Here is a 12,885-nt window from a genome sequence, read left to right on the forward strand (position 1 = left end):
CAAGGAAAAAAAACGGTCACTTACTGTTAAAATAACAATGGACAGTCTATGGAGCTTCCAAGAATACAACTGCAAAAAACTCCCAAAAAACACAAAAACAGGGTGACCCAAAATTAATGATTTATGTGCTGAGTTATGTATGTCACTAGTTTGTAAAGGGCTCTAATATATCACAACATTTCCATGAAAAAATAAACATGATTCTAAAATAAAAATATATTTAAAAAAATATGAAAAAAAAATAAAAATTAAAATTAAAAGCAAAGTATGATTAATGTAGCAGGACATCTATTCCAGACTTCACAAAATGCAGAAAATGAAAGATGTACCTGGCATTAATCTTTTATTTGGTGCAGCCTGGCTGATAACATAAAGCATGCCATGGCCCCTGTTTGCTTGTTATAATATGTTGATGTGCTTCTCTGCATCTTAAATAGCAGTGTAGGGTCTGAGAAGCAGTGTATCCAAACATCTCCTCCTGTAATAGAGCTGCCACAATAGTGTAAGCCTAGAAGCTGGCTGGTATTATGGTAGTTACTTTCCTGTACTAAGCTGATTTAGTTGTTTAAGGTCTGACCTCATCATCCTGTCACTATGGGTTCCCACCTCCACAGTTAGCAGAAGCCTAGTGTGAGCTGAAGGAGCTTGCAGCATGATGCAGAGGCAGGAGCACAGAGTCTACTGTTGTCTTAGAAGAGCTATGCTGGAATAAGAGAAGGTGACAGAGGAGGATTCATATTATTTCTTAAAATACAGCCAAGCATTTTTTTTAGTTCTTTGTTTTTGCAACAATGTCAGTCTCTGGAAAGAAAGAATTTGATGTTAAGCAGATTCTAAGACTACGTTGGAGATGGTTCAGCCATCCTTCCCAAGGATCAGCTGGATCTGGTGGCTGCCTCCAGCAGGAAGGATATGAACACAGAGGGACACCGGTTCACAGTAGGTTAAAAAGCCATTCACGGGACAGGAATGGGCTAAAGAAAAACAACAGCCCTGTCCACAATATACTGGCACCAGTGCCAGGTCCAACCCCTGTTCACCATCGATCTATTCAATCCTGGCACCAGCAGAACATCATAGAACATTTACAAGCTAGTGAGGATATCCCAAAGTCCAGCATAGAAGACACTTTTGACAAAGAAGAAGAAAGTGGCAGCTCAGAAGACACGAAGATCATAGCAGAGGAGAACCCAGAGGCAGCTACTGACAGGTAAGAGTTCTAGCGGCAGATCCGAAACCCTAGAAGATACACTTATGTTTAATATACGTTGTATCCACTAGTCATACAATCTCGCATTCTATTGTAACATACTGTATGTCAGCGACTGACACATTGTATCAACTTGTCATACTACATTACACTATTATAACTAAACAGATGTCAACTGATCGATACATTGTATCCACTAGCCGTGAAATCCTGTGTTCTATTGTAACATACTGTATATCACCCATTGATATATCGTATCCACTAGTCCTAGAATCCTGTGTTCTATTGTAACATACTGTATATCACCTATTGATATATCGTATCCACTAGTCCTAGAGTCCTGTGTTCTATTGTAACATACTGTATATCACCCATTGATATATTGTATCCACTAGTCCTAGAGTCCTGTGTTCTATTGTAACATACTGTATATTACCCATTGATATATCGTATCCACTAGTCCTAGAATCCTGTGTTCTGTTGTAACATACTGTATATCACCCATTGATATATCGTATCCACTAGTCCTAGAATCCTGTGTTCTGTTGTAACATACTGTATATCACCCATTGATATATCGTATCCACTAGTCCTAGAGTCCTGTGTTCTAGTGTAACATACTGTATATCACCCATTGATATATTGTGTCCACTAGTCCTAGAATCCTGTACTGTATATAACTATTTTAACTCAACTAATTGATACATTAGCCACATTAGCTACTAGCCATTATCCTGCATTCTTGTATCACTCTTACAACCTTATAGAAAAAACAACTTTAGGATGAGGAAGAAAATCATGTCTGCATCCCAGCTTGTGATCAATACTCTGTCCTGTTCTTTGTGTTGCCACCTGGTATGTTCTGTGTAGGCGGAAGCTGAGTGCATTCAGGGACAAATCATAAAACTATTTGTTTTTTATTTGATTTATTCATGGAAAATTGTGCAAACAAAGAGGGAAGATGGAGGGTTTGCTGCTTGCTGTAAAAACCTTCAGACTCCCTTCTTAGATGGGTTTGTCTTTCTTGTGAATGAACAATTAACACTGAGCCATGTGAAATATGGAGGAACTTTTACTTTGTTGTGGCAATGCTTCATCTGCAAACTCATGGCTATGACAGCTTATCAGCTTTATGGGGAGAACTAAAGCAACATACAGCCTCAGTTTATCAGCCTTCAGCCCTATTGTGCAGCTACACTGATGCAGGGATATAGCAGGGAATCCAGAAACTGTACACAGGGAAAAAGAATGAGCTGTGAATTCCTCTGCCCAGAATAAAATCCAGAAGGTTAATAGTCAGGATAAAAAGGGATTTTTTTTAATGTAATTTCAAAATTGCTAAATTTGCCATATTTTTTTATTATATTGCATAATAAATTCCTTTGAAATATATATATATATATATATATATATATATATATATATATATATATAAGTTCTATCTCCCAGAACACATATAAGCAAATAATTTTCACATTTTGTAAGCTATTCCTCAATGCATTTATTCTAGAGTTTAACAGATATCTGGGACTGCAGCTGTTGTGATCTACAGATCTCATCACCCTAAGGCACCCAAATAATGTGAGATGTGAGCAATCTGACCTGTATTGCCCAGGGATATATAAGGGTAACAGGAGGTGTAGTTCATGGCAGCTACAGCTATTCAAATTTGTCAGAGGCATTAAGTAGAATATGTAGAGCAGCTTTATGTCAGAGTTTTCCATTTAAAAGCAATAACCATTTCTGTATGGTAGAAGTAGGGTATTTTCCCACTTTTTATAATACCAAAGTTTCTAAACAATGCAGAAAAGTATCTATCTATGTATCTATCTATCTATCTATCTATCTATCTATCTATCTATCTATCTATCTATCTATCTATCTATCTACCTACCTATATACATATCTGTATCTACTTACCTACCTGTACAAACACCATCATACAAGTATTAATAGTTTTGTAGTGCAATGTATTGATCAAGCTACTGAGGTTCAATATCAAAAGACTAATGCATTAAGGATAATGTTATACCAATATATAACATGCATAAATCCACAGCTGATTTTAGGAACAGTAGAATTATTATACCTAAGCATAAAAGACAATTACGGTATATTTTGAGACTACAAAACATTTTCGCTATGCTTGATATGCCTTTCCTTTATTGTCTGATAGACTCATTTTATTATTTTTATTATTATTTATTGAATTATATAGCGCAATTATAGTCCGCAGCGCTGTTTCATTGGATATAATTAAAGTATGTTAATCAGGTTTGTGTTACTGTATGTTCTGCATTAGATTTTTTGTTATGTAAGGTCAGTCTGAGAAAAGTTTATTTCAATTACAGAAGTTAACATGAAACTTAAGTACAAATTTTAAGTCTCATCATTATTCATAAGATATCAACCTATTAACATTTCTAGACCACCATTTGTTTTTTTCCTACTGTGAATACCCCAGTGCCAATCTTAAATTGTACCAAACCACATTCTCTAAAAACATGCTTCTTGCCAGCATCACCAATAATGATAAGAAAATGTTGACCTTCTGTGTTAATATCATATGATCCCCATTGTACAGCACTGTGGAATATGATGGCGCTATAGGAAAACATAAACAGCAACAACAATAATAATAAAAATAATAATAATCTTGCACTAACCATTGTGAAAAAAACATCCTTTTTCTGTAAGATTTTTCAAAGTTAGTTCAAATTAAAATAATCTAGATATTTAAAATTCTGAGTCTCTGAACAAATTTTAGAAACAGAATTTGACAGCAGCTTTGTGCGTTAAAGAAACGTTATTATAGGAATATAGTGTAGCATTTTGGCTACAGAAAGCAGAGACCGTTTTTATTTTATATTTTATATTTTTATTTCTAAACTTTTTTTGGCTTTATAATAGAGACACTAAATCTGGCTCTTCTGGGTATATTGTTAGAACATTTAGAAAATAAGTTCTCCATTAGCAAGGCTTTGTGTTATTGATCTTGTAAGTTTATGTTACATTGATCAGGCTATATTATTGGGTAAAATTAAGGTTGATAAGGTCAAGGGACACTTGAGCCACAATTATTCTTATTGTGTTTCATTGATCTGTGGTTTGTCTAAAGGAACAGGACATTGATATAATTAAAGGTGCTGTTCCAACTACTACTGAACTTAGCACATATCATTAGTAGTACTGCTTTGGTATAAAGCCAAAACCTTTTACGGAAAATTTTTAACTATGTGACTGTTGCCGGAAACACTTAATTGTCATGGAAACCCGAAAGGGCTTCTTTCCGTGTTGTTTTTATGCAATTAAACATTAAAATTACAGATAAGCTACAGTAATATATTATCAGTAATATAAACAGTAATATTTAACATAGTAGAGCGTGAAATATTTAAGCGAAACAACATCTTTATGAGCCTGATCATCTGTATTAATGCAATATTAGACTAAATGGGATCCTGAACATTGGATATTAACCATTTCAGTCTGGTTTTGAGGATTAAAGAAACTATAACAGAGAAGATAATTGTGAAAGATAATTGTGGTTAACGGAATCCTGCAATGTCGGATAAAATTGCATTATGGTACGGGTAAATGGTTGAATAACAGGAAAGCATTAAACAAGGACACAGATAATCTGTATTAATAGTGGTAATACAAATTTAAAAAGTTAAAATTCTTTTGTTTAGAGGATTATGGAACATAGATTGTGCCATATTGGTTGACAGGTTTCATTTTGTAAATCAAAAGGTTCCAAGTCCCCTGATTTTTGTCCAACCTTAAGCTAGGGGGGTCACACTGCTGGAGTTGGTAGGAGTTGGTAGTAGCGGTATTCAGAAGAGTTTTGGTTTCCACCACTAAATCTATTATGCAATCAATGGTCAACACTGGGGAGTTACTCCTACAAGAAAGGCTGACCTGTTCCTGAATAAGCCGTCATTGTAAATGTATCATAAATGTATCGACATTGAAAATAGGTACATTAATGTCTCCCTTTTTTAATGTTATTAGTAAGCATGGGGTACTAGTGCTAGCGATTATTAAGGGGTATGATGTAAGACTTCATAAACATACATTTTGAGATCTTGTAAACCTGATTTGGTATGGTGGGAATTGACCATTCTCCTAGCTCTGAATATTCCTAGTTGAGCACACATTGGGATTTCACCATTCGTTTGCTTACAGTAAATCGCACGAGAGGGCAGTTTCTAATCTTTTGGATTAATAGGGCACAGTAGGGAGAATAGAAAACTATTTTGTTTTAGACCCAATCCAAACAGCAGCTAGGGCAGTTGGAGTAAATCCAATAAGCTCAATTGGTTATAGAAAAAAGCTGCAGTGACTGTTACAGGAAATTTGGTCAACAAAAACTAAGACTGGAAGAGTGACAGGTCGTTGGACATAAGATATACTGATAGACCAGTAGGCAGATACTGACAGGGACACGAGGATAGCGTTGGATGATGTTACAAACCTACAGAACGTGTTCACCTTTGGTGACAGTTGTGATTCAGTAAAGATAGAAGCACGTGTAATTGGTTTGGGCTAAGTTAATTGTTACTGATCACATTGTATATAGTTTTGTTAGATAGTCTACAGTTCCATACCAAACTTGACCATGCGCTGTCGGTAAGTGTTACTGCCGAGCCAGCAGACCTTTCCAAGTTTCCATGATTGGTTAAGCATAACATTCTGACCTTTCGACAAGCTTATAAGGCACAAACAACAATTAGCTAGTTAAACATATAATATGAGTAATTTCACTCTTATCACGGATATTAAAGAAATGAAACATAGAAATTTAGATCTGGTATTCAAGCTACGGCTTAGATTGGCCGTAAAATTTACACCATGCAAATAGGATTATTAACCTTATTATTGGAATACTAGGGACCTTTTAAATCCACAGGAAATAATATGGAGATTCTATATAAATTAGCATTTACTGACTTAGACATTCCTGGCAAAAATTTGAATTTACATTAAATATAAAAATAAATTATAAACAAATGCTTTATACAGTGATATTTATTCTGAAATATGGTATAATTGTTTGGGACACATGGTGTTATATGTGAAAGTCTAATGCTTGACTTGAATCCAATATCATATAGTTTGTCACTTCAAGGTTTGAACATCTGTTACTAATGGTGCCTAATTTCTGTTATTTATCCTGTAAATAAACTAAACACTTGTTAGAGTTATAATGTATATAATAGGCTATATAATATCCTATTTATAGAGCTAAGTTCCATGTTTTGTGCTTTGATTAAACATTTTTTAGTCCCGGAATTCCTCAAGCCTTCTAGAAAATAGAAAAGTCATGGAATAGACAATTTAATGGGCCCATGGACATGAACCTCAATGAATCAGGATCAGCTAACATATCATCAAGAACTAAGCATTGTCTATTAATTACAGAAATACTCTTAAATTATTAGAGATTTCTAGTAAATACTACATAAGTTATGGTGGGTAAAGATGATGAAAAACCCTTCGACTTAAAATTAATGGGGTAGAAAACGCATTATTAAACACTCATCTACAGACACCAGACAAGCCAAAAGGCCTGTTTTTCCCTCAGAAATCTCATGGTGCTGCCACAACCACAAGGGATTCTGGGTAGGTGCATGCAAATAAGGTCAACAATGATCACCTTTTGCCTCTATATCGACTTTATACATGGAACCCTTGAAAGTAGTACTCAGGTAAGAGACGCAGTAGCCAGATCACCGCTCATGGACAGCTGTTTTGTCCTCAATGGGACTCGTCAGCATGAGGTTGTGATACTGGCTTAATAATACTACAACATTCTTCTTGAAGGTGCTTTGCATCTGGCGAACCATCTTGTGGTTCATGCATCTTTTTAATGGCACAACCTGTTTTTTTTCGTGTAACTTCACAATGTGTGCTGCAAAAACAAATTGGGTATTTTAAATATGATTTACAAATTTATTAACATTAAGATTATGTTAATGTGCAAGCATTTTTTAAATCTAGATGTCTCCAAATACCTCGAGGAGTTCCATATTGTGCATGTTTTATTTTTTTTTACTATTTTAATGGAAATGTAGAGTCAACATTTTTCAGCTGTCAGCTGGCAAGTTTTTACCTGCAGCGTTTTTTAGAAAGGTGCAATGCAAATCTAAATTAGTATAAAAGATCCAGAACATTAGTGGAGACAGGTGAGGAGATATGGCACGATTGTGGATACTAATTGAAGGGTGCCATATTTAGAATATTTGACTCTTTTTAATTACTATGGGAGTTTGGAGACCAAATGCATGTGTAAAGTAGGAACATATTTTTCGGAAAAATATTTAGCATCTATTTTTACACAAGCTAACCGGCCCTGGATGTTTCAGCTATTGGTGGACAGACCCTTTGACCTAATTCCATTCAGGAAAAGGCACCTCAAATAATGAAGAGTTTCTTCCCTTTTAAACATATAGTGCCTACTATCCACAGCTTGAACTAGCTCATGTTTATGTTTAAAAACAATGTACAGCTCATCAAATGGCAATGGACCCTAAAAAAAAATGGGCCTATTGGTAAATCCAATCATAACAATCATAACAATACTCCAGTGTTTAACCAAGAGTGTTCCTGGGCATGGACTCTGGCCAATTTGGTCTTGAGTTTGTAGACTACCAATTTATAATATTGAAGAGAAAATTTTAAATATACTTTACATTTCATGATCTATAGCAGAAGTTGCATTGGAATCCTGTCCAAGAAGGAAGTTGTAACTTACTTATCAAACCCAAGATTATTTGGGCAGAATGTGCATGAGTTTGTTTACAGTTGTCAATAATACCTTAACGATGAGACACTGGTTTAAAATACAATGAGTCAGCTTTATGGAAGCTGTCATATTCAGAATTTCTGAAAATAATACTGTGTAACTATACCAGTAATCATACAAGTTACTGGGTTCTAAAATAGTATGATTAGACTTGTAACACTGTTGCGCTTGTGGTATAAGAATCTTGGTTAATGCTGGTAGAATGTCAACTGAAGGAGGAAGCCTCTCTAAATATTCAGAGCTGAGCCATACTTTGTGCCCGGAGTCTTCATTCTTCAACACACTTGGGACATGAACCCTTTTTATTGCCCCTATGGACACTCGTACTTATCTCTATGAACCTGAATGTGTTAAATGAGTGTTGATTCTCATCTTAACTGAAATACTGATAATAAGCGTCACTGCATCTAAAAGCAAAATGTTGTTTTTTTTCATTCCATTTAAAAGGTCCCTGACTAAGCATTGCTGGAATAGATATTTCCATGCATTGGGACAAAGACAACATTCCTTATGCAATATATCATCTTAGTACGGTTTGTTCCAGCCTTTCTCGAATGGCTTTATCAAAGTAGTCGGCGGTGAAAGTACTTGGTGCATTTATCACTTATGTGCACGTGCTTGGCTTCAGCTCCGCAGCTGGCTTTCGGATCACAGGCTCTTTGTCAGCTACAACGGCAGCATAAAACACGTGCAAAATACATTTCTGACAATATGACAACATAATGATCATTTCACCGAACTAAACCTAATCTCTATGTACTTTCAAATGTCACCCGAGCGTTCAAAACATATGACACGCTCTACCACAACAATAAGCTAAATATATTGTGTTTTTAAAAACAAATCAAAGAAGAGATGGAGGAAAAAAAATGCTTAAGTGCAGAGGTTACTGAAAAATACAGGTAAGAAAAGAGTAATGGAAACATTGGTGTGGAGACAAATGCTTCTGCCCAATCATATAATTAAACATATTCAAACTCAGAACATTTCCCAAATGTCACACTTAGGTCATTAATGGGTAGACGTTTTTGGACACGTGGTTGAGATGAATCAGCAAGAGGTTCAACACAGACCAAAGGCTGTCTTATACAAGACAATCTACGACTGTTGTGGTTGTCTTCAAGATTTAATTAAAGTCATGTAAAGAAGTATTTTTTATGTCTTGTCTTACCCAAATTACCACCTTCGTCCACATGTTTTGCATCTGTGCATTGTCCATTATGGGCAGTGCTTATGCCCAGTTACTAGCCTTCCCCAAAATGTACACTGGTCAAAATGGTCCATGGTTGGGACATATGTCAACTTTCTTGTCCGAATTAAGGTTTTTTGTTTATTAGAGATGGGAGGTAAGATGGATATTGAAGCTGGCATTATAAAAATTAAGTATATCACCTGTCAGCTATTGGCAAAGAAGGGTCCAGGTGTACCAAGTGTGCTCTCACCTATCCAGTCAACCTGAGCGCTCAAGTATACCCCACAGCGATGGCACTCTGGTACTCATTTGATCTTAGCCAAAAGGCCAAGAAGCAACAGAAAGATTTGAATACAATATATCCACGGCTGTTGCTTATATTCATTTTCACAAGTAACCAATTTGCATGTCCCACATGAGAAACTTCGACTTTACTGAAACTGAAATTTTACAATTTCGGAAGAACCTGACAGCAGGAGACGCGCTCATCTATAGCCTTAGTCACACAATTATCTAAAGAAGTACTGGAAACCGATCTAAAGTCAACTGCTAATGGAGAAAGCTGCCGGTAAAATGAATCATATGCGTAATTTTGTTATACTCTTCACGCGCAAGATGTCAATTCTCGCTAGAGAAGTTCTTTTTCTTTTTTAGCATAAGAGTGAACTGTCGCAAAAATACAACACAAATGTAAACTCATTTTCTATGATGCCTGACAATTTCTTTGAAATATTAAATGCTAAACAGTTAAAGTCAACATTTAACATCTTTTTCTCTGATATTTCTGACATGAAAAAGCATTTTCACTCTCCCGACCTCATATTCTGGTTGAAATTATAGAACAAAACAACTGTTCATGAATGCTTTTCTGCAGAGTAATTATAGCTGACAAGACATCCCATCTTTTCGTTCCCTTGTGCAGTGCAAGATCATTTTTCCTTATAATTCTTTGTTTACATGTTTTCTCTGTTGCAAATAATCAATTTTAGAACAAATACATGCGTTATGAAGCCGTGTTCTTGGTGGAAGAAATTTTTAGGGGAAAAATGAGAACAATTCTGAGACATTCTCCTCACCCCTGTCTTTTGTAACTGATAGAGAAACAAACCCTGGATCATAGAATTTATTTAAGGGGATCTACTACCATTTTTTATTACTACCAACGAATAAAAAAAAAATTAAAAAATATTATGCTATGTATAACATTTGGATTTTTATATATTATGTTTTTAGACAGGGACATAAACATGTGTATGTGTTCTAGCTCTGTTATTCTAGCCCAGTCATGCTGCCTGTGGTAAGCAATACAATGGCTCAGTCTTAATCACCCAGCTGGACTCTTTGACTATTGAAAATCTGTGGAAGAATGGACTTCATTAGCATTGCCATAAAGAGTCATCTGTATGTGAAAAAAAATGTTTCCACTGACATTTGCATCTCACAATTGCTCACAAAATTTCAGGAAACATCACATGGGTTCTGATGTTCTCCCCACACTCCAGTTACCAATAGAAGAAGGGAAAAAAACAGCTTTTTGAACTAATATACACACAATGATTGTCCAGCTTTATTAGTGTCTCCTTATATTGTAAAAATAAATAAATAAATAAAGCAACAAATAAATAAATAATTGGTGGCGGTGGTGGTATTGGTGGTGGTGACCAATAGCCTAGAACTGAACATGTAACATATTCTTCATCAAAAATGGTTAGAATATATACAGGGTGGGTTAAGCTTCCTTCCTTTGATTGGCTTTCAGAAAATATTTTGCTCCATGGATGCCTAGCTGGTTATAGAAAATCTAAGCAAGCAAGGGCAACGAGAGCACGTCATGGCCACTGAGACCCTCTGATCTCCCTCCATAGAGTTTGTAACCCCAGTGCTGTCATATTCATATGGTTAACCACTTAAGCTTCCATGTAATAACTTTTCCCGTGATGGTTGTTGCACCCCTATTAAGATAGAAGGTCAGTTTATAGGTTAGGTCCCATATAATGAAGATTTAAAATAAAACTGCGGACTGAACATGACCTTAATAAACATAGAACTCCTGCTTGTCTCGGTGTTGGATATCTGAGGACGAAGTATGAAGTTTAGTAGATAAACAACCCAAGGAGTATAGAATGCAGAATCCTGCCCTAAAGAGTTAGCTTTCAGACAACATTAAAAAGAATGACATATTAAACAATAAAACACTTCTTGGCGATTTTTTTTGAATTAAAACCTGCAGGAATGCATCAGCTGGTCGGAAATTCAGAAAATAAAGAGTCAGATTTGACCCACAGGCTAAGCGCAGTTCTTATATCTGTCACAATCTTCTCACAGTTTTTGTCTATTATGTTTATACCCAACTGCAATATGTCACACGTTTAAAATCCTGACACTTGGGGGTCCGACCTCAATCTGTGACACGGAGCCCAAGGACAATAGGCTGAACATCACAATAAAAATGGAAACAAGCTAGTGCCACGAGGAGAGAAATGGAAAAGTGGATATTTAATGAATATATCATGATGTGTTACCATTCCAGTATCTGCGGAAAATCTCACCGTTAAAAACCTCAAACCTACTCTTTAGGTTAAAGAAACCCATTGAAAATAGCAGAAGTGGGAATTGTCACATAAGCAATTGGACATTTGGTAGACATTTAAAACCCCTGTGCGTATATATAGCTGATGCTGGAGCTTTCAATACTTCACTGCCTGTTGATCTACCATGGGCAAGAAAACTAGGAGTCTTGTTCCATATCACCAAAAAAACAATATAAAAATGGATCAAGCAACTTAGACCCCCAATTAAAACTAAGGGTAGAAGTAGGTGCCCCACACCTCGTAGGATTTAATGGTCTAGCGTGCAGGAGGCTGAATGCTATTGAAATGGCAAGGTATTATTACTGTATCAGTTTCTCACTCGAAACAGAACTCTGATTTAGAATACATTCATGCGCTTACAGGCTGACCCCATTTAGTGATTCATTTAGTTCATAACAAAGTATTTTATGAGTAAGTTAGTAGATGCAAGTTTAGCTGGTGTGAAAAGGACAAATTGTTACCATGTGCAAGAACGTCAATGATATCAGAGTTTAAAAGTAATCAGGTTTTCTTGAAGCCTATCGGTCAAAAAGAAAATTGCCATTTTGGCCCTAAACCCTTTAGGGCCCTATACTATGATCTATGTACTATACGTGAAATAAACACATTCAGTCAATATTATAATGAATATATCATACCACTGATTGCAGAGAAGGGAGAGGATATTCTTATGCCACCTCTTGCCCACCTCTGGGGTAAAATCGTCCTGTACTTTTTAACCTCTTCATAAATTCGTTAACCTAATCCAAAAGCTACGAAGGTGTCAGTTCGCCTTTAAGAAGCTTGTCAGTTCTGGATTAGATGCCGGTATCTCTATCCTCGGTATGAAGAAGGCCCTTTTTTTCCCCTTGGTCCTCCGCTAACATTTGCCTTGTAGGACAAAAGCCTCGGCACCTGCCGCCTCTCCCTGTAAATCAGTGTGAATTATTAAAGTAAAAAAAAAAGTTTGACGAGTGTGAGAGAAGCTATTCCGAGAGATTTCCGAGGGTTCCTGTTTCTAGGGAAACCACATTTTTCACAGAATGTGTTTAGACCAGCTGCTCATTTGGAAACTATTGCTGGTAATTTCAGATTACGGCATCGA

The 12,885-nt window shown here is 36.0% G+C and overlaps 1 protein-coding gene across 2 annotated transcripts in view; it reads left to right on the forward strand.

Moving 5' to 3' along the window:
• Positions 1-791: 791 nt before the first annotated feature.
• LOC149281987 (kelch-like protein 4) overlaps positions 792-12,885 on the forward strand; it is a 52,976-nt gene continuing 40,882 nt past the window's right edge. Inside the window, exon 1 of one of the 2 annotated variants that reach the window (XM_089498755.1) lies at positions 792-1,210. In XM_089498755.1, coding sequence (XP_089354881.1) covers positions 792-1,210 — 419 coding nt within the window. The remainder of the gene's footprint in view (positions 1,211-12,885) is intronic. The other variant, XM_089498756.1, reaches the window with a different exon arrangement.

The sequence above is a fragment of the Sceloporus occidentalis genome, unplaced genomic scaffold (assembly GCF_023333645.1).
Source record: "Sceloporus occidentalis isolate IW3139 unplaced genomic scaffold, rSceOcc1.0.p SCAF_125, whole genome shotgun sequence".
NCBI classification, from domain to species: domain Eukaryota; kingdom Metazoa; phylum Chordata; class Lepidosauria; order Squamata; family Phrynosomatidae; genus Sceloporus; species Sceloporus occidentalis.